The sequence below is a fragment of the Oncorhynchus clarkii genome, chromosome 2, assembly GCF_045791955.1.
Source record: "Oncorhynchus clarkii lewisi isolate Uvic-CL-2024 chromosome 2, UVic_Ocla_1.0, whole genome shotgun sequence".
Classification (NCBI taxonomy): Eukaryota; Metazoa; Chordata; class Actinopteri; order Salmoniformes; family Salmonidae; genus Oncorhynchus; species Oncorhynchus clarkii.
In genome coordinates, this window is record NC_092148.1 from 25,610,889 (window position 1) to 25,633,246 (window position 22,358).

A 22,358-nucleotide genomic window follows, 5' to 3' on the forward strand; every position below is an offset into this window, starting at 1 on the left:
GCTCCTCCTTTTAGTTAGGGAAGACAATGGAGGTAAATCAGCACAGATGGACTACCAGATCTACTTTAGTCTCCCCATTCAGTCTGATGGCTCTGATCAGGGAACAGATTAGCACTGGATTGTTACACCTCCTCCCTCTCCTCCTCCTACTCCCTACTCCCTCCCCCCAACCTTTCATCGTCCTCCCCTTCTCTGCCCTTCTGTCTTAAACTGTTTAAGGTGATCAAATTTTGCCCATCCTCCCAGTATGGTCGGAGGGGATCAAAGGTGACTGACCCCTGCCTGATTATAAAGGTTGGGGACCTTCATAATAAACAGGGATCCTGCTAAACAGATCTGGATTGCTAGATAACACTAGCCATATGCCTAAACCTCAGCTTCACCTTTATTTACGAATCCAATATCCTATTAGCATTTATTCATTTGGCTTTATTGGAAATGATCGTTGTGTTCATATCAGAGAGTTGTTTAATACGATTTCATGAATCAAACTGAAAATCCAAAAGCTCTAAAATGGAATGCAGGCACTAAATGCGGTCAGAAACATTGTGCTGACCATACTGTACATAGCAGAGGATCTTGCACCAAAACAATCTCCGGTCAGCATTATATGACTGAAAGCTATACTCAATTCAAAGATACTAAAATCCTTACAAATTTGCTTTATTTGTCCCTTCCACCATTCATTGGTGAAATGGATGGTGGGTGAAGGGACAGATACATAGATAAGCATCCTCATTGAAGGCTGCTGGCAAGCAGAGCCATTTCTTGTCCTGTAACAGGATATCCTCACAAACAGAGGTGTAGAAAAGTGAGAAATGCCTCGTCTCATTTGGCCATAATAAGGGGGGGAAGGGGATGAGCCGAGTTTGGCCGAGGAGTATCGATTAATTTCCCAATAGCCTCTGGTCCATGAGCCGCGAACCCTGGCCTCCGTTGCTAGGTGACCACACCATCCAAGATGGAGCACGGGATGATGAAGGGTGACAGCAGAGCTGAGGGTCACTGGGGCCAGTGGTCATTCTGAGCCCCAATGGGAGGCTTCGGACATGCAGATAATGCAATGAAACAGGATATAGGCTATATGGGCTCTAGAGGTATCCTGCAAAGCATGAATTTGTGATATAAGGCGTTGAATGCCTTAGATGTGGAATCTCCCAGTGATATTCACAGCTTGCTGTACATTAGGCTCAAATCAATTGAATACGCATTGCAGTGTTTATGCAGCATATGTTTTCCACCCTGGTCTAATACCTTTGCAGAATGGGTTAGGGTACAACATGGACTCCCCCCTCTCAAGTAGATGCTTCCAGTTTTCTGAATCAGACATGAATGTGCAGGTTGTTTGTAAACAAGGATATTGCATAAACATGGCTGAGGCAGGTTTGATACCTACCCATTGCCTGGATTCTGTTGTTCAGCCATTTACCTGGAAACTGTTAATATAAGAGCACATTTCCAAATGCATAAGCAACCAGAAGGTAGCTATTTACTGAACATTTAGATATGTTCTCTTCAGCCTTTTAAGGTTTCAAACATGCATGTTTCAAATACAATGTAAGTGCATTTCTATCCAGACTAAACAGTGGCCACTGTTTGTTAGAAATGCACTCAAAATGTATAAACATTATGGGGACATTATTAGGCTTCAGTTTCCTTTGTGGTGTTTCTAAACCAATGTAATAACAATCACCCTCCATCCACATAACACAACAATCTGAAGTGGGAATTTACAATACCTAAATTCTGTTCTAAATTTTTTTTTTTAATAATAATAAGATGAGACCCTTTTGGCTGGTAATTAAATAATTAAAAACTCTTAAGCTCTAAAATACATTGTACGGTATAAATACATGTTACCCCAACTAATAATGTAGTTATTATCTTGACTCAATGATAATAAAATATTTACAATAAATTCATAACACATTGTTAGTAATAATTCATACAATAGGTACCATTGCAGCCTTTTCTTATTGATTGCACACCGTGAGAGGGTAAAATGATACGGAGGGGGGAAAAGGGAAACATTTCAACTCACAGACAGATGTAAATGGATCTACACCATTCTGGCCTCGGCAGTGAAGTTACCAGAAGGCAAAACCACATTGGGTTAAGGTCAGGGGGATAAGCCCATACTGTCAGCCATAAAAGGCCACCTTGTATTGTAGAGTTGCCAATGTAGCATTGCCTCCTTCCTGCATGAAGCCTTTCCCTTTATCTTCTGCCATGTCTCTCATGTGAGCCTCAGTAGTTGCAGAGACATGTTTTATTTCTGTGTTTGAGTCCATATCCTGAGGACGGTTTGGAAGTTTTTCTTTCTATTAGTAATACTGGGGGGTGGGAATGTGGTTATGCATTTGCTTTGGTACACGGCAGGATGTTCTTTACTCTTTTTTAAAAGCCCTGAGCTGTATGAGTATATTTTCTCTTAAACATTTGTATCCCTTCTGAGACCAACCTTTTTCTGCCCTGAGGATTCTGTAGGCCTCCCAGCCCGAATAACCTAAACAACACTACAGTACTAGCCTACAAAAAAAGGAAGAATATGGGTTAAAAGCTACAGTATGAACAACCAAATGTGAAGTTCACTGAAAGGGAAGAGTAAAAAGAAAGACTAAGAAAGAAAGGCCAGCCTTTCACTCTGTGTAATTAGATTGATGTGACAAATTTGCCCCAAACATTTGGAAAATTATAATTTATTACAATTACCACTCTGTAGCAAGAGTGCTTGAACTCTGTGTGTTTGTGTGTGTGTGTTTGTGTGTGTGTGTGTTTGTGTGTGTGTGTTTGGCTGGGGAGAGTGAGGGGGGTGTTTGAGATAGTATCAATCGCCAGGCCAGGCCATTGAATGTATTGATTAGTTACCTTTCTTATTAACATGCTGATTAAAGAGAGAAGGGAGAGAACCGGTAGGCAGGAGAGAGACGCACATATGCAGCTGGGACACAGAAGAGCCCTGCCGCAAGCAGGGAGACAGAGCTCAGGCAGAGGATGCAGAACGGATTAAAAAAACAGGACAAGGAACGGAAAGCAAGGGATAATTTGAGGAGAGGAGAGCTCCGGAGCAGGCTGCGGCTGCGGAACGGAGGATGGGAGAGGAGGGGGAAATGGATGCAGGTGCTGACCTGACAGAGCGACGCTGACGGCTTCAAACCCTAAACAGCACCAACTGGACAACACTGAGCTAATCCGCAAAGACTCATACACTCTTGGCTGTAAGAGACACACACTCATGCTGACAGGCCAAGGCAAGCATTATCATGATAGAAAATAGAACAGTATGTATGATGCTAATCTATTTGTAAATGTTTCATAAGTGGTATCTCTAATGCACAGTGGCAAACGGTCATACATCGTTAAGCAGTTATGATTAGGGAATTCATAAGATGGTTATGGATATTTCTGAGAAATGGGTTTTTATTCCAAGCGGGACTGAAAGGTGTGGAGAGCATGCACGAAGGGAGATGATAGAACGGCAGGGTTTGTTTGTGTGAGTGTGTGTGTGTGAGGGGGGAGAGAGAGAGCATTAGAGACAGAGAGAGAATTGAATTGAGAGAGAGAGATAGTCAGAGAGAGACAGAGAGAGAGAGAGAAGAGAGAGGGATAGAGAGAGAAGAGAAGCGAGAGAAGGGGGGGGTCAGGAAGAAAGAGGGGAGAGGGGGTGTTCATGTTAGCTTGCTTTGGAATAAAATCTGTTGAACTATAAAGTAGAATAGAAAATAAAATACAATGCGCAAGAACCAAAACATATTGCATCAACATAGTTGACAATCAAGACAATCAAAAGGCATTCGTCGCAATAGGTTGCAGTGAAATGTGGTGTTGCGCAATCAGAATATTTTCTGATATTCTATTAGATTTATTGTAGAAGAATCCTAAATAGTTGTTTTTAGAATAATTTCACTAGGTACTATGCATAGATTCTATAAAACTATATTCTGGGATTTGAAAAACAAACAAAACGAGGTCCCTGACAGTTGTTTTGATATACAGCTGAGGGATGGGATTAGGGAAATGTAACCCCTCTCAAATTCACACAGTGCTCGAGAAACAAGAACTGTGACAGGGTGGGAGTATGGGCTTTCCATGGTGACATCATAAATTGGTTTACAGACAAATGATAATAGATAATAGACAAATAAGAAAGAGGGTTCCAAACCTCTCTGCCAATAACAGATAGTTTTCAGTTTCCCCCTCCCCAATCAGACCACTTCAAGACAGTTCTAGCTAAATTCTTGCTTGAGAAAGAGTTTTTTGCTAAAAAGCTTTGCCCATTCTAATATATTACAGTAAGTCACTAATGTTGTTACCCAGAAATGATTTGAGATTGATACAAAACGGCTGCATTGGGCCTTTAAGCTCATTAAATGACTGGTGAACAGCATCCCAAATCCCAGACTGTGGCTTTAAAGATGGCTCTAAATATTTTATTGACCAAGAGGAATAAGGTGAGATTGTAACTATGACCTAAAGGCAATATTTATTTCACATTAACTTTGACAAGAGACAATTTTCTTCATACAACATTGGGGTTTTAGTTACACAAGACCAATTTGACTGTGTTTAATGCTACTGCACTCATATGTTCCTGCAGGCCTATGTTGCCATCTGCAGAAACTGCACAAGGAAAGTCAGTTGCTGAGTAGCCTACTGCTAGTGTTCAAACTTTACAGAACTCCTACATAGTTAATGTAAGATGTGTACCAGATCCAGGGAGTAAAACAAAGCGCAACTATATCGACCCTTCTAACCCCTCGAGCAGAAGGTTGCATATGAAATCGTTTTTCCCTCTTTCGGGAAGCAAACATTAGCAATATGATAATGTCATTAACATAAAGAATGGATTCCTGTAATTATTCTAATTATAACAGCGATGTGATTTTTAGGTCTATATTTGTAAATATGCAAGATGCCTATATTGATTAGGCTAAACATCAACAAATATGCACACATGCACACACCGAAGACTTAACCTAAACCGAACTAAGTTAACTGAACTAAGCTAAAACAACTCAAAATGTGGTTTTATCGAAGACCCTCATGTTGATAACATTTATGCCATCATTTTAGCCAACAGCTGCACCTGGCTGCACACACGTGTCTTAATCTGAAAACTCGATGCATCGAAATATCGACACTCCTCAATTATTAGCCTAGGCTAGGGCAAAAACTATCTACGATGTATTATAATATATTATTTTAATTTAATTGAGACCAGTGTAAACAAAAGTACAGTAATTTAGGGTAATTGTTTATCGTATTTAGCGTTTGAATCAAAATGTTTTTTAATTGTTTGACAGGTCACAAATAGCCTACGTGTAACGTATTCTATTGCCTATAGGACGTCTAAGTTCAATATTAAACTGTAAAAAAAAGTCAAAACTAAAGTCAAATTACTAGATATGTTCATAGAGAAAATAGTATAAGGCATCAAATCATAAGTGCACAACAAAGTTGTTCTGACCCTGACATTTAGGATATCATTACTGGCATTGGTAGGCGAATGACTGAATACAGTTAACGTAAGATATGCTGCTATACTTTTAGAATAAAATAAAACATCTTAGAACACAAAAATATTCATTTCTAAATGGGTAAGTATCCTACATTCGCGCTCTTTTGGCACCTAAGTGAACCCCTGGGCTACATGTTGAGCCTCTGTTGATGTCAACCTGTCATTCAACGCAGTTGATGTCTTTTGGATCTCATCAAAATATTGGATCATAATTGGATAGCAAATATGAGTTTGCTTTCCAAGATGACACATTTTTAAGGGAAGTATGGATTTTATTGACACGACTTCAGCAAACGGCCTAATGCGCGGTTTACGACGTTTCAAACACAATGCGTTTGATTTAATTCTAAAGTATGCTTTATCCACAACTAAAAGTACACCCACAATTGATTATCAAAGTTATATGTCTATCGGATTTATTGACTCACTCATGTATTGACTAACTAAAAACACCTGTGTTGTCTTGTGTTGTAAGTTACACGAATATGATCCAGACTTTTCATTGATGAATAGATCAATAGCCTAGAATTTTATTTTCTGATGTTAGAAATCTAATCCAGTCAAATTTATTCAATTATTGATTATTCTCTTGCATCAAACATCATGGTAGTAATGTATTTATTGATTGGTTGATGGGTGTATTTTCCTTTAATGAATTAAAATACAGGCCCAATGAAATAAAAACAATAAAATGAAGAGTCATACAGTTTCGGGGGGAGAAAAAGACCACGAAATACATATATTTTAGAGACAAATTAGTATTTTCTTACTTTAAAAAAATGTTGCATGAGGTAGTTCTAATCGTTTGAGAAAGAATTAGATTAGATAAAATAATTATGCGGTTTAAAAACTCTCAGCACTGTGGTTACAATGAAGGCTATTTCGTAATACCTTTTTATTCAGCTATCTTTATTTACATTTATCTTGAAACTAAAAAAACAAATTGCACAACAATATAAATAAATAAATAGATATTTACAATTTACAAGTTGGCCTATCACCTTTATAGCCTAACTTTTGTCTATTTATGGCATTAGCAGTTTACACTTTTCCAATAGGTCTATAGTCTACCATTTATAGGCCAAATGCACTCCCATATGTGACCAAATATAGGAACATTTATGATATATTTGGAATAAACATAATGTAAAAGGAAGCTTACAATTTATTATGCAAATCCCAAACTCAACTCCAAATGCCATCCATACACCTCTACGTCACAGCATAATGCCTAAACAGACCAACAAACTGGCGACATTTTCTTGATTGAAACTATTGAAACTATTGAAACTTTTGACATTCTGGCCTATTTCAAGTAACAGACATGTATGTTAATGGCCTGATATAAAGTGGAAATGCTGAAATTCGTGTAACTGGGATTGGTATAATGAAAGTGATAATTTAGTAAGAGAATAGACAACAGGAAACATATATTTTTTTGTGTCTATCAAAATATATATGTATAGCACAATGAACGTTTGGAATGGTTTTTACAATGTAAAAATGTCAAGATCGTTCAGTTTATTAGCGTATGGTTTGTCAACTCGTTAAAATAAAAGTTAGTCTGTCCCATGCACATGGTGAGATAGGCATTCATAAGCCTATAATGACACAACGAAATTGGACAGTAACTTTTGGATGCAAGGTTTTGTTGAACAATCACAAGCTGTTACAGGAGAGCATGTAACGTTTGTATGGTTTGGCTGCATTTACGAATAAACATAAAGTAGGGTATACATAAATAATGATGAAATAATGAGTAAAACGAGTAAAACGTTAATAAATGTAATAACCTCGAATGTGTTCCTCTGTGTTTCTCTTGCAGAATAGGCCTAACCGAATGCTTAGTGATCGGCAGAAGTATAGTGCAAGGGCTTGTGTTTTATTCTTGTTTTATGGTTTGCCTATTATTAGGTATTCGACTCAACTAGTCTATTCAGTACATACATATTGTAAATTATGTTTTCTTAATAAAAAAAGGGAATCTGATAACTCTGAGACAATATGCCTACAGATCACATGTTCAGCCTTAATATTTTCACACATAACATCTTCACTGTGCGTGTACGAAACTTGAGGTTAGCTTAAAAGTAAATATGGAAATGTGAGCCGTACGTGTGTGTGTACATGTGTGTGTGTTTGTGTGTGTGATATTTCATCTTCATGCACTTGGCCCACAGCTTACTTTTTTTTTTATCCTAATCTTCAATGGATTCGAGGAAAAGTTAGTCTGGTAAGGAGTCTTCGCTTAATGGTTAAAGCAGAGGAAACAGACATGGTCTCAAAGCCCTGTCCCTTATGGGCTAGAAGGTAAACAACCAAGGCACTGGACACGGTTTCGCTTTCAGGTTTCATGTGTTCCATCATTTGCGCAGAACAGTGCCTCTGTTTTCAAGTGAAATCATGCCGGATTTAATAATGCATGAGGGTTCTCAAGATGAAAGCACCATCAAATAAGATCATCATGCTACAATCCCCAAGACTCATATCAAACTCAGTAGGCTATTGTGTAATATAGAAGCATATAGGCCTATGCTTCAAACAATTATTTGAAAACATTTGCCAGATATGTTGACTAGCCTACATTAGGAAATAGAAATACATCCTAAAGATAACGGAAACTCTTCATGGGTAGGACTATGCATTTTCCTGTAGGCTGGCAATGCATCACATAGTCCTTTATAAAAAATAAAAAATGCAAAGCAAAAACGGATTTTTATGAAGGTCTAGAGCGATTTGAAGCTAGTACTAAGATTGAAAATGAATTTACAGATATAGATTACCAAGGGTGTTGTGGCCTACTTTTCCTTCCTCGCAGATATCATGCGTCCATTGAGGAACTGTTCTCCTTTAGTGGGTCTGAAAAAGGTCAACTTGAAATCTCTGATACAATGACAATGTATAGGCTTATGATAAGAGTAAACATTAAAATATATATATATGTATCTGTGCCTCAACATAGCCTGATTAAACTCATCAGATCTTTGCGTCAGGTAGGATATTTGATATTTTAATGTTCAACAAATATAATACAGTGACATCTTTTTAATCCCCGCGTTTATTCTTGTCATCATGATACTTGTCATTGTTGGTATTATAATGGCAATAGCCATATGTAGCCGGCAATAGGCCTGTGTAGCCTACAATCGGCCTATAACATAATATAGTGTCTTAGATAAATGGCTAAATGTTGTTTTGTGTGCTATTTGAAGTGAAAGTGACATCCAGTTTGGTAGGCCTTCAAAGCAAGAGCTCCGTCTCTGAAACCTATAGGCTATGTAATTATTATGCTAATAAAATGTAGGTAAGGGAACTGGATAGATTTTGAGAAAAATCTATGAATTAAGCATTTTATGTGAGCAGTAGCCTTTACAAAATCATTAAAGAAGATTACAGTATAGGCTTGCGTTTTAGTCCGATAGCAGCATAGGTCAAAAACAAAACAATGTCCATATGACGATATATAGGCTATTGATTTGCTTTTTGGCAGAGAGAAATAACCGGACAGCCTCTTTTTGATTTCGTCGAGAATAGCCTGGTGTTATTTTCGTATAATCTTAATCAATGTGAGGAGTTGACAAAAATAAAAACAGTAGCCTACTGTTTGTCTTTCTGTCAATTACATATATTGTTAATGCGGATATGACGCGAAGTTGAGGGCCACATACTCCAGGGCAGCGTCTGAGTGCTGAAGCTCGGGTGTCAGCATGCCTACTCGAGTTTTCCAGCCACAGAAGGTGAACTTTCACCCCGACCTCCTAAAATACCTTTTTATTTTCGCTCTGTAGCTGCTGACCATTTTACCTCCAGCTACTTGCTATCCATACATGTATCTCACCATCCAGGCTTTCTTGGCGCGGATCGATAGGGCAGCATCTGCTCCGGGAAGGCATCGGTCCCACCGCACACGGAATTTTTTGAAAAGCCAGAATTGCTCATCTCTGAAAATTAAACTGACAGTTAGATATGATTAGTATGCCTAGTATCAACCACATCTCCTTCTCTCAACTCCCAAATCTCTCGATCTGACACGCACACGCACACGCACACGCGCGCACACACACACACAGTGGACTCACCAAATATGTGCTGTTAAATGAAAAGCCAGAGCAATATCTGCTATAGGTCGAGTATCTTATGTAAAAAGGTCGCATTTAAACGAATGGCCTCATTGATCTTGTTTAGAACCACAGATTGAAGTACGCAATCTGGTGTCAACGGGCCTGCTCAACCGTGGTTTGAGTGCTGATTAAGAGGTTCCCTAAATGAATCAGTTACAAGCGTGTCACTTGACAACGTTTATGTGTAAGAGGTTGGATTTACATTTCCCTCAAATCGCCAAAATAAGAAAAAAAGCTAAAAAAGCTTTAAAGCAGGAGGACATTATAATATAATTCAGATGAGCCCTATGGAGAGATGCAGATTTAGGTATTCCGAAATGGGTGGTGAGAGTCTACACCATGTACTCAATATAAATATATTTTCAATAGCCAATAAGACTGTAATGCGATTCTTATAAATGCATATTCATGACTAATAACTTTTGTTATTATTAATAGGACAATATGCCTAATAATAATAGTAACCGGGTACTATAATAATAATCACACAATAATAATAGGAATTCAACCACTACTACTACTACTTCATTACTACTACTACTACTACTACTACTACTACTACTACTACTACCACTACTAGTAATAATAATAATAATAATAAAGGAAAATATGGACACAAACAATTGTTTACAGTTAAATCTGCAGTCCGTCGTCAGGCTAAAGATAATAATAGGTTTGTGTAGCATGGATGGACACAAAAGCACAACACAGTAAGCTATCTCAGTGAGCTACAGTAGCCTAACCGTTGCAGTCCAGGATCAGGTGAATTAAATAGCTGAACCATGGTCAGGATGTTCGCAAAATTCATAATCTCTGCATGCTATTAGATAAAAAGGCTTAAATTGGGGGTTGTGAGAAAGGGTTCGTCTTCACCTAGTTGGTCAAACCCTGCCCCCTCCCTGGAGACGTTGGCCGAAGCGAAAGGGTTAATTGGAGTTGGAATTTCATTGCACATCTGTCAGATTTTTAAGACTGTGACGTAGCCTACTGAAAGGAGCGAGTGTGAGCGGGGGGAGGAAGAGAAGCGAAAGAGTTGGTGGGGCTGAAATCGATGAAGTAGCAGGCTGAGGGAAGAGGAGGAAAATCTCACGAGATAATGAAAGAAAAAGAGGAGAGCTGCTAGGTAGAGAAGAGCGAGGCTACAGTTGGACGTTTGACTTTAAAAAAAATACGAAAGGACAGGGAAAGGACGACGTATACCGAACCGCCAATTGTTTGGCCTCTTGTTTTATTGTGTGAAGCATCCCTCCATGCATCTGACCAATTGTGTGAATCTGCGCGGACAGGCTGGAAGACAAGAGACAAGCGACACAATCGGAGAGATGCAGAGGACCGACAACAGACGCGGATGCGCTCATATAACGGAATAAGGTAGGAATAATACAATTATGAGGCCACATATCTATTTTTGGTGTCGTTATATCTCAAAACAACTTAAATACTCAGACATTTCCTAAATAGAACATGTAACCACCATTCGTTGTCCGTGTTGTGTTGAGAAATATACAAGCATGACGCACGTTAATGTCCAAATAATCGTGTGCGCCCTCATCGAGTATTCAGAACTTTGCATGAGAGGCATTTAAAAGGCATTTGTAAAAGTGGATTTGCCTGTGAAGACATCTTGATGTCTTTTTTTTGTGTGTTACATATGCATTGATCGGCTCTCGAAGGAATGAAAAAATATTCTTAATGTTTGAAATGCTTGTGACTGTGGTTATAGTCTACAATAGCTTAGACGTCACTGTTGCATGAGCAGGCTATAACTAAAATACAGACGAGTAAACATTTGATCTCCCGCAGGCAAAAGAGCGACGATTCTGCGGAGGAACACAGTTGAGCCCCAAAGAAAGGATGAGAAGAGTGTTGTAGCACAAATCCAAATAATGTGATAGTTAATCTTACTGACGCTGCTTCACACTTGATTTCCTGGAGTTTGAAGGAGTTTAAAGATACTACTTAAGTTGTTATCAGATAATTAATTAGACCGTATAGAAGCTCATAAATCAATCCATTCAGAAATCAATAAATCCATAGTATTGTGCAACAGAAGAAGGGCCATCCAGACTGTTAGTCTACTGTTAAACAACAACTAGGCTACTGAAACAACACCATAAAGATAGAAAAAAAGGTCAATTAACTGAATTAAAAATGGATGGAAGTCTAGGGGAGATGTCTGTCCAAATCCACTCTGAGCGTCATAGTCAGGATGGCAGAGCGATGCTGCATTCACGGGACCTTTCAGCTGCTTTCCCCAGGCCCTCCCTTGGGGGGCACTCCATGTCCCTGGAGCATGAGCACCGACCTCCAGGTTTCGACCACTCCATGTCAGCCCTGGGCTATGGAGGAGATGCTCCATCTAGCTGTGGCAGCACGTACACCACACTAACCCCCCTGCAGCCCTTCGATGACAAATTTCACCACCACCATCACCACCACCATCCCTGCCTGCCGGTCAGCAATGTCATCGGGAGCTTTACTCTCATGCGCGAGGACAGAGGCTTGGGTGGCAACTTCTACAACCCTTACGGCAAAGATCTGGGGATGACACAGAGCCTTTCGCCACCTTCTACAGGCTCTGGCTTGGGGACACCCATGCACGGTTATGGGAGCCTGGGAAACAGCCCCAACGGCAATGGTGGCCAGATGCTTCCAAGTGGTTACGAGGTCCATGGGGGCAACATCTTCTGCAGGACGGCGGACTTCGGCAGGGAGATGTCCCCTTCAGGGCTGGGCGGCGACTCGTCGGTCAGCCATCAGCTGAACAAGATGGAGACTCACCAACACGCGCCCAGCCACCATCCTCACATCTACAGTCAGCACTACCAACACCACCACCCCAGCCAGCAGTCCTCAAAGGCCGGGGAGCTCTCCCACTCCTCGTCCTCTTCGCCCAGCAGTGAGGGCATGCTGCCCAGCTCCCAGGGCGGTGGAGGTGGAGGGGCTGGAGAGGAGATCGACACCAGGGATGTGGCCCAGAGGATCATCACTGAGCTGAAGAGGTACAGCATCCCCCAGGCCATCTTTGCAGAGAGGGTGCTGTGTAGGTCACAGGGCACTCTGTCTGACCTCCTAAGGAACCCCAAGCCCTGGGGCAAGCTCAAGTCTGGCCGCGAGACCTTCAAGAGGATGTCCCGCTGGCTGCAGGAGCCCGAGTTTCAAAGGATGGCCTCACTGCGGCTGGAAGGTAAGATCTCTTTCCATTTCTCTCCATGTTTTTCTCCAAAAATCCAACACGATCTGTATGCTGCTCAGAGGAATGAAAAACTAGTTGTGCCTTTCCTATGTTCCTAAAGGGTAGATTTGAATGATAGGTCCATAGTTTGTACGGTCATGCCTTTCACATTTTAGGACTCTCACAAAATACATGTTACAAAGCATTCAAGGAGCAGAATGGACATTTTCCCTTCTTAAATGAACCATAGAGATCATAATTACAAGGAATATTGTTGGTGAAACCTGCCATAAAACCACCATAAAACACTATTTGTTTGTGCATGCCTGAAGTTAAGAGTTGGGGAGATAGTTAGGAAATGTTGTTTCTGTTGTGGAAACATACACTTGTGCTTTCACCCAAACTTAATTTGAAATCCCCATATCTTAGAAAAATAAAATGAATATTTGTGAAATGGGAGTACAAGTTAAAACAACATTATGAAAAAAAAAATGTATTTTTAAAAAGCAGGACATGATTTGGTTGACATTTGATATTCTTTGCGGATATGCACTGAAGAAGATAGCACAATATGCAGCGCTGTGTTACAGTGTTGTCACTCCATGGAGACTGAGAACCCATCTGATACATGAAGCACAGAAAGAGATCCAAGTGAACACAGTAATATGATATGGGCTGAGAGGAGTGTGTATATGTTGGCAGGGGTCTGTGAGCTGTGTAAGCAAGCACAGTTGATCACAGCTTTTCACTATCTGTCAGCAGCCCAACTGATTAAGCCCAAAAGCGCAATAGGGCTCATAAGTAATGATTGTGCACTCTTGCAATCCTCTTACAATTATTGATCTTTGATTGTTTAGCTCTCTGAACACATGTGTACATCCTCAGTTTGACAAAAATGTCCACTAATCATACTCCACCCAGTTGCAAGTGATGAATTATCTTGTTTAGATTTACAGAGTTTCTGTTATGTGACATGTTATGTTGTCTTCAATGCATCCAATCTTGACTTGAAGCAGTGTTATTGTGCAAGGAGGACATGTTTCCCCCTGCCACTGAGGTGTTGTGCCATCTGTAAACATGATCATTTTTTTTCTTCATTTTGTGGAAACACCACCTTTTTATGATAGATGACCCAACAATTTGGATTATCTTGCAGTATTCTTGTTATTTTACCTCAACGGTCATAGATTTTTTTTCACGACTCACTGCTCAAAATTCAAGGAGCAGATCAATCCTAGTCATAAAAAAATGAAGGAGCTTACATGGGGGATGTATTGCAAGCGTACTAACATTTGACAACGTTTCTCCCCCACACAGTCTAAACTTGCATATTTAGTTAATGGAAAAGGCACAATTTGGACAGCTCTGCACTTTTCTAAATAACCTACTTTCTGAGGGGGTTGTTTTTCCCTTCCCAGCCAACCCCCTTTTGTTTAATTACAAGCCTCTATTGATTTCCATGGGAAAGAGCAGCACGCCATGCCCACACACACCTCGACCGCATCGGCAGATCGAGACAGGAATTAGAATGCACAGTGCCCTGTGCTCCCTAGTCTGAAGATAGCTCAAGTGTTCTTTCCGTCACGCCTCAAGTTTTAAGATGATCTACCTTAATGCAGCACTTCCTTAAATACCCATCAGCTCCTTCAGCATGTCAGTGTCTCAGCCAGCTCTCCATGTTTATTTTTTATCATGCCAGTTATCTTCCCTCGAGAATTTTGTTTATTATGCAAAGCTTTAGGATAAATGGTGGACCTGATTATGTAATGTCATCGTCTTTTAATATTCCTCTTTAATGTGGAGACATTCTGAAGCACTTACATGGAGAAGGTTATTTTTTCTTTCTCCTGTTTAGTGTCTTATGCTCTCTGGCACTGTATATTAGATGCATCTTCAGGCCAACCACAGGCTGTGGAGGAGGCAATCAGGCTTTAGTCAGAGAAGAAGGCAGGGTGCAGCTAAAGACCACACTGTGGTGCTTGAACACTTTAAGTCGCGAGGGATCAGGGAACCTAACTTTAAAGATGATGGCTGAAGCCCTTGACTGAAGGTCTAAATTAATAAGAAAGGTCAATGTGGTTTATGTCTCAGGTCCAGTGGCTGCGCCATCCCCCAGTAATGAAAGCTATGAAGCCAATCCACTGTATATACGCTGCTATATTCAGTTCAGTTATCCCAGCTCAAAGGTCACAAGGGAAACATTTGCATATAAACATTTGTGGTTTTAACAGCCCAGTCTCCCAAACAAACAATGTTGTTTTTATCGGGTTGTTGCAGCTCCCCATTCTGGCACGGAAGGGGTTAACCAGCCTCTATGGGTCGAGGAGTCTGAGCTGCACAGATTTAATCAATAATTTCTATCAGCCCCTGGCCCAAGAAATCAGCAGGGGGTGGGCTGGGGCTGGAGGGGGGAGACAGGGAGGGGGTCGGCTAGGAGGGGGTTGGAGGTTCAGACGCCGGGGGGTAGGGAAAGGGCTTTCGATCACGTTTCAGCAACACGAGACAAGGGCATACATCATGATCAGGGGCTGTTCCCACGATCATAAGAAGCCTATAGGGGAATATTTATGTCTCCAGGAGTAGCCCCAGTGCCAGGGATTTATAACATGGTAATTGCAAGCCTTTTACACATGATTACAGCATAAGGAAGCATTTACTTAATGGCTGGCGTTATGATCGCCAGCCAGGGAGGGAGAAAAGGATAGGATGGAGGGGCAGAGGAAAAAAGGAGGTGTAGGACACCCTGACTCCTCCAACAAGCCATAATTCCACAGTACAAGCAAACTAACCACTACTTTCATGTCATTGCTTTCATTACAATGTGTTTCTGAGCACAGGGCAGTATGGGTTCTATAGCTGCAGTCTTCGTATTGACACGGTAGGAATATATAATGCCAGTAAAACATGTAGCAGTTGGGAAAACCTATATATTTTAGTTGTGGTAATATTGACATGTTTCTGAAATTTCAGGCCGTTCAGATTTTAATGAGACATGGTTCGATAACTCTCAGAAATGTAAATGAGCTGTAGATGCCTAAAAGCTAACAGGCCCTGTAATCTCAAGTTGACAAGAGGTTAGACATCGCAGAGTCTAACATCTCCTTCAGATAATGATTCAGAGTAAATATACAGTGGGAATTACAGCACAATGTATTAAGGCACAACATTCACATTTGCTAAACTAGACCTCAGCTATAGGCTAGTGAATTTGAAATGTCGTCGTTATAATGGCACTGCTAATAAATGTCCTAATTTTAAAATATGTATAAATTGTCTTTGAATTGCTGTTTATCATTTGCACTACTGTGGGTTTACATCAAATATTAGGCCTCTCAACCCTCAATGTGTGAGATGATTTTCAATGGGGAGATATACAGTAAGCCAATCTATCTATTGAACATCTCAGCGCCTTTTTTTGAGACTGGGGGCAACCTCGCTGTGTGTGTGTGTGGTGTGTCACTGCTTACGCTTTAAAAAGCCCCTCACCATCAGCAAAAAAGCAATACAACCACACACTGCTGATTGAGACGTCTTAAAAGTGTGCATTTAGGTAATTACAAGAGTCACCCAAATATGTTTTAGTCCACTTAGGGCTTCTGAACACTCGGAGCAGTGCAGACTCTGCTTGTTTCAATCCTCTCTGACGTAACCTATTTAATAGAAAATAAATGAGTTCTCCCTACAGTGATTATCACTCACTCTCTCCGCCTCATGTAAATTACTTTTATGAGAAACAAATGATGTTGGAGTGTCCACTTAAGACAAGTCAGCGGGGAAGAGGAGGGAAAAGGAGGAAGAAGGAAGGGGGGGTGGGGGGCTGTCTTCATTTACAAAGACAACGGTGGGTGTAGTGTTTCCAGTAAACACTATTGTAGGCCTACTTGTATATGTGGTCAAATGTTTAGTTGTGGGCAGAGTAGCCCCTACACTTTGTATTGTCTAATCTTCATATGGATGCACTGCAGACACAGGCCATAGCCTATACCGTTTTCTCTCAACACTCTAATTAGGCTACATGTAAACATTGAACAATACATATATAGCAATTACTGCATTTTCTTTCAGACATGATGTTCTTTTTCCTTATGAGGACTGCACTAGATGCTGTATACTGTGATCTCGGACTGCAATTGTGTGTGAATCGCATAAGCACTTTTCACCCTCCTGTGAATGATGCACAGACTTGCACATAGACAGTCATTTACCATCCTAATGCAAAAATACTTTAGGGATTTTACTGCAAAAAATGCTTGTTATAGTCTACATTTGGATGCTATTAGGTTGGCATGGCCAATTTTGCCTGCCTCAAGTTGGCTTCTCTTTTTTGCCTTGGAAAACGTCTGTTATTCCTGTAGAATGGTAGCCTCTGCCCCCATTGCTACATCTCCATCCTCTGTCCTGGATAAGTGTAAATGGAAAACAACCACTTGGAATTTAGTCAAACTGAAATTCGAAATGAAAGCGAAGCGAAATTGTAGCCGAGTCTTACCAGTAAATGTGTGAAAATGTTTAGGTAAAACTGTAACAGTAATTATTAAACAAACCTTTGATAGTCAGTAATAGCAACAACATAAGCCAGAACTGCAGGTAGGCCGATTGAAGAAGCCAGTGTTGTTGTGCAGTAGGTAAAATTGACATTTTATTTCATGCTCTAGTCTAGCGTAGGCTAATTCTGAAAACTCCCCATTTGCTAATGTACATGCGCTGAGTTAACCTAATTTTCCCACCACACACAGGTCAGGTGTCACTCAGGCGCACTGACCTGTCACAGGTCTGCACATGCCAACAGAAAACAGAGCAGAGACTAGCCCAGTGACGTGTACACTGCATTTGCCTTTCGTGAACTAACACTCACACTTGACTCCCCCCCACTAGCACAGACTTTGCTGTTAGCCACTTTATTGAGGAAAAATATACTTGCTATGACTGAGATATGTGGTTGTCCCACCTAGCTATCTGAAGATGAACGCACTAACTAATCTGGATAAGAGTGTCTGCTAAATGACTAAAATGTCAATGTTGACCTATTCAGTAAAAAATGAAATGTGTGCCTAGAACAACTTCTTTATTTGTTATTTATCTGTAGACTATTTTATGTTTTTTCTTTGCTGGTGGGGGATAATGTCCATGACAACAATTATTTTTAGGCCTAGTCTTGTTGTTGTTGTTTATCCAAGTTGAGTATCCTACTAGTAACAGTGTGACAGCCTAATGTCTTGATTTCTGGTGGATTAGGTTTACTTTACCAACTGTGCAGTGAAACAAGTTGCTGATTCATCTCTTTTAGCGAATCAAACTTGCTTAGCTAATCTGTTTTCCTTCAAGAAATCCACTTTCTCTCAGCTAATCCATTTGTCCTAGTTAGCTAGCCAGTCTGTTTTAGCTAACCCATTTTTCTACTTCTTCTGCCTACAGCTTGCAAGCGGAAGGAGCAGGAGCAGAGTAAACTGGAGCGCAACCAGGGCCCCAAGCGCACCAGGCTGGTGTTCACGGACCTCCAGAGGCGTACCCTATTGGCCATCTTCCGGGAGAACCACAGGCCAGCCAAGGACCTCCAGGTCACCATCTCCCAGCAGCTGGGCCTGGAGCTCTCCACCGTCAGCAACTTCTTCATGAACGCCCGACGCCGCAACGTCAACAAGTGGGCGGAAGAGGGCCGCCCCTCCTCCACAGGCTCCTCGGGCTCCAGCGTGTCCTCCTCCGCCGTGTCCTGCAGCACGGCCTGATGGGATAGAGGTGGGCTGGGTGGGCGTCGTGGCAGCAGAGGGCACATAGACTGGTCTAGGTAGAGATCAGGCGTAATAATGTACTCCTCGTTATTAGAGGGAGTGATGGAGTTGGCGTAGTTTAGTTTTTATGAAGAATTATCACAGAGCATTTCAAACCAAAGTTGATCACTCCTTGATATTGAAGGGGTGATACCCAGAATAATATGATAACTTGTATGAGACAAGTTCCTATAATTTGAATGGTCGTGGGTGAATAGTTTATTCAAATTTTAAGAGGGTAACAGTGAGCACCCTTGATTTCTTTCATTATATCACATTCAATTTTAATATGGTAGGTTATGAAATCATATACAATTTCATTTGCCACATGCTTCGTTAACAAGAGGTGTAGACTAACAGTGAAATGCTTACTTACGGGTCCTTTTCCAACAATCCAGAGTTAAAAATGCAACTTTTTTAAATTTAAATTATGACACAAGGAATAATATGGTTATGAGGCTATTAATAATCAGGACTTTTTTTTGCCCTCAGGGCTAATTTCATCTCCCTTAGTAGAAAGAGAAATCAAGAGGCATCACTGCATTGCATAACACCCCTAATTCAAATTTTCACCACCCGTTACATCGACAGATCTCCATCTTATGTCCTTTGTTTCTCAGAGGAGTCAAGACGAAGGTCACAGAGAATAACATGGGGATTGTGACAAAATCAGAGCTCCATCACGTTTTCTAAAGAATGCGGCATGTGTTCCCATATAACATGGTTCGCAGGACTGCAGAACTCTCCGGATGATCAGGAGGTTATTTCTCTCTCTACGATTCTCCGTTTTCAATCATTACCTGTCACGAGAACCTTGACTTTTATTTTACACTTCTTGACAACGGTTCCAGCTTGAATGAATCACAGTTTTCAAGGAGCAACCTTGGTGTGTCTCACTTTAAATCGGGACAGAATCAGTAAATAAGGGCAGAATTTCAAGGGATGCCAAGTCAGAGACTTTTTGATGCAACCCTCCAGCTTTAAGACATTGACTGACCTACCACACAAAAGCTCTGTAGCCATTTTGACTCAACCAAAACACTTTGAACACGACGGACGCAATGGAAAGAAGTACTTGTAACACAATGTATAGTAATGGTGTAGTATTTTTTCCACTCATGTTTCAAAACACTTAACTGAACAAACCTCGGCTCCATTGCAAATCTTTTTTTACAGACGCCTGGAAAATGGAGGAATGTGATTCTTTCAGCCCTTTTGTACAGATTTCAAGCACATTGCTCTATTTATAGAAATCCAATGGAAGTATGAGTTGTTGTTCCAGTCCTGCTACGTACACCAAGGTCATTTTAGTTCCTCGAGGGACGGTTTTAACATGCCTCTTTATAACCAGTTTCATAGGAGCAAGAATTTAAAATGCCATTGCTGAATTGATCAATGTATTTATTACTGCATTTCTGTATTTATTGTTTTTCTTTTGTTTCTCTCTATTTATTTGGTTGTTTATTTATGCTATCTATATACTGTAAGTATTTATTTAATAATGCTTTGTATGTCTGTGTGAAACATATTTTTTTTCTGATGGGTACTTTTAGTTGTAGAATCCCATCGTAATACCAAAGATTAAGATTGTCCTCCCTGAATGTATGGCCTAAACCCCTTTCCTCTCCCCCGACTCCCAGTGATGTTACGTAGTATCTCTCTCTTTAAGGCCTTTGTTTTGTAGAATAATGGGGATTTCTTTACTATTGGCAAATGTCTCTGTGGTCAGGTCTTATGCCAAGACTAAGCTTGTTTGAATGTTGTGGTAATGTGACATCTCATAGGTTCACAGGTTGCTTGTAAAATTGTGTTCAAACATCATTCGGCAGAGTGTCTGGAGAGTCCAGGGATGCACTTACGGAGCTTTTCAGGCTCTTAAGTGTGAATCCTTTGAGTCCCCATGGAAACATGCATGCTGTGCATCTTCCTGGGGTTTGCATAGCAGTGACTCCCCTTGCTGCAGTGCACACACTCCTGTCTATGTCCTGCTCAATGTGATTTCACCATCCTCCAGACTCATCCCTTCTGCCAGTCTTCTCAGTTCCACAGGCTCCTCTAGCGTGTTCTCGGTTTTGCTTTGTCGGGTTCTGGGGAGGGATAGCTTGTCCACCAACTAGCGTGCACCTCTCCTGTCTTTAACCTTGGGAGGGGCGTGTTGTCGGGGCCCCTTCACAGCGTGCACTTGAAAGATGGGCGGTCATGAAAGAGGCCATCGACTTTTGCAGACTTCAAAGGGAGCCTTTTTCATCCGTCTCCTCTCTGCGTATCTGGTCTAAGGGTCTGCTCCTGGCCAGACCCGTGGGTTTAGGGGTATTCAAAGGGGGCGGGGAGATCAGAGAAGTGGCTGAATCACCCCTGAACAGGGTGCAATGTTTTGGGAGAGGGGGTGGAAGGGCACAATAGAGTAGAATTAAAGTTTAATGAGCAACAATTGTAAGCATGCTGGGACCAAGGGAGGGGGCCAGTCTGGTGCAGGGAACATGAAAACCCCTACCAATTTTGATGTTCCTTGTTTTCTAGCTTGTCATGTGGTGTTCTATCAAAGACAATAGAATAGGTCCCCATGACACCTTTATTCTTTTCCCGCTGCCCATATTTTAGAATAGAGTCTGCCTTCAAATGGGAGAGAGACTTCGCAGTCATTGTCTGCTCTGTTTTACCTGAGGAGAGATCTCTCCTTTGAATGGAGAGTTGATAAGACCATTGCAGATGGTCTGTCATCAATTTAGCCTGTTGCACCCCCTAGTGGATCGTAAAGAAATGTCTCTCTATATTAAAAGGACATCTTAGTCGACAATGTTTTCAAGCTCTTCTGGGGCTTAAAAACACAGGTACATTATATCCTAAAGTATAACTGAATATGCATGGATACCCCCTGATATTGTTTTTGTACTATACGTGGGGTTATCATTCCATCTTAATTAGTACACCAGAAATCCAAAGATAGTGAAGTCCAGTGAGATGAGCTAAGTAACACAGTATTTTTAGGTTCAGCATTTGAAGTTGGAACTGAGAGATTGACATGAAGTTGTGACTGTAGAGGAAGTATTTGGACTCCGTAACCCCAGTGTTCCCTTTGTCCCCCTGTGTACATGAATAATTACCCATCTACCTCAACTGTGTGAGATGTTGTGTGGCAAATAAGTTTCTTAACCAAAGATTCCATCCTTTCTGTCTATCTGTCTGTCCATCTGTCTCTCATGCTTTTTGAAAACCAAATGTGCTGGAATCAATCTGTTACAGGAGCAACCAAGCCCCATCCAGCCAACGCGTAGTCCAGTGTACTACAGAAGTCATACTTACCAATAATCTGTATATAATCATTATCAAGACCAAAAAAGTAGGTGACAATCCAGGCAAGGAGGATCTTGCTGTAATCAACGTTGCCTATTCCTTGTACCAAACTAGAATCATGTGACTTACTGTAACAGTTATGAAAGCCCAAGAATCAAGAGTTCAACCAAAAACAAAAGGTCAAGAGGAGACTAAAGCTATTTTTTCACATTTGTAAAACCATTACCCCTTTTCCAATATGTTAGTGTATTTGAAATACTGTTTGATCCCACTGTTGGAAGCAGGAATAAATGACTCAATTCAAAAGCTTTAACGAGGCCAAATTGAGGGAAATAATGTATTTGACATGGGTTTGTGTCTGGGTTCCTAAACTAGGACTCACCCACCATACTTATCGTGCCATTCTCGTCCATGTGTTAGACTAACTAATGAATGTGGCTAACCAACCAAAGGCTTAAAACACAACACTTTAAATGTCAATC

General features: G+C 40.8%; 1 protein-coding gene across 1 annotated transcript; it reads left to right on the forward strand.

Moving 5' to 3' along the window:
• The first annotated feature begins 11,790 nt into the window (after positions 1–11,790).
• On the forward strand, positions 11,791–18,540 carry LOC139380541 (hepatocyte nuclear factor 6-like). Its single transcript, XM_071123291.1, has 2 exons — positions 11,791–12,826; positions 18,230–18,540. The coding sequence occupies exons 1-2, from the start codon at positions 11,791–11,793 to the stop codon at positions 18,538–18,540; spliced, it is 1,347 nt and encodes a 448-aa protein (XP_070979392.1).
• The last annotated feature ends 3,818 nt before the right edge of the window (positions 18,541–22,358 follow it).

Coding starts and splice junctions, on each gene's coding strand:
- LOC139380541 (XM_071123291.1), top strand. CDS start 11,791: ATGGATGGAAGTCTAGGGGAGATGTCTGTCCAAATCCACTCTGAGCGT. Junction 12,827..18,229: donor GGCCTCACTGCGGCTGGAAG/GTAAGATCTCTT, acceptor TTCTGCCTACAG/CTTGCAAGCGGAAGGAGCAG.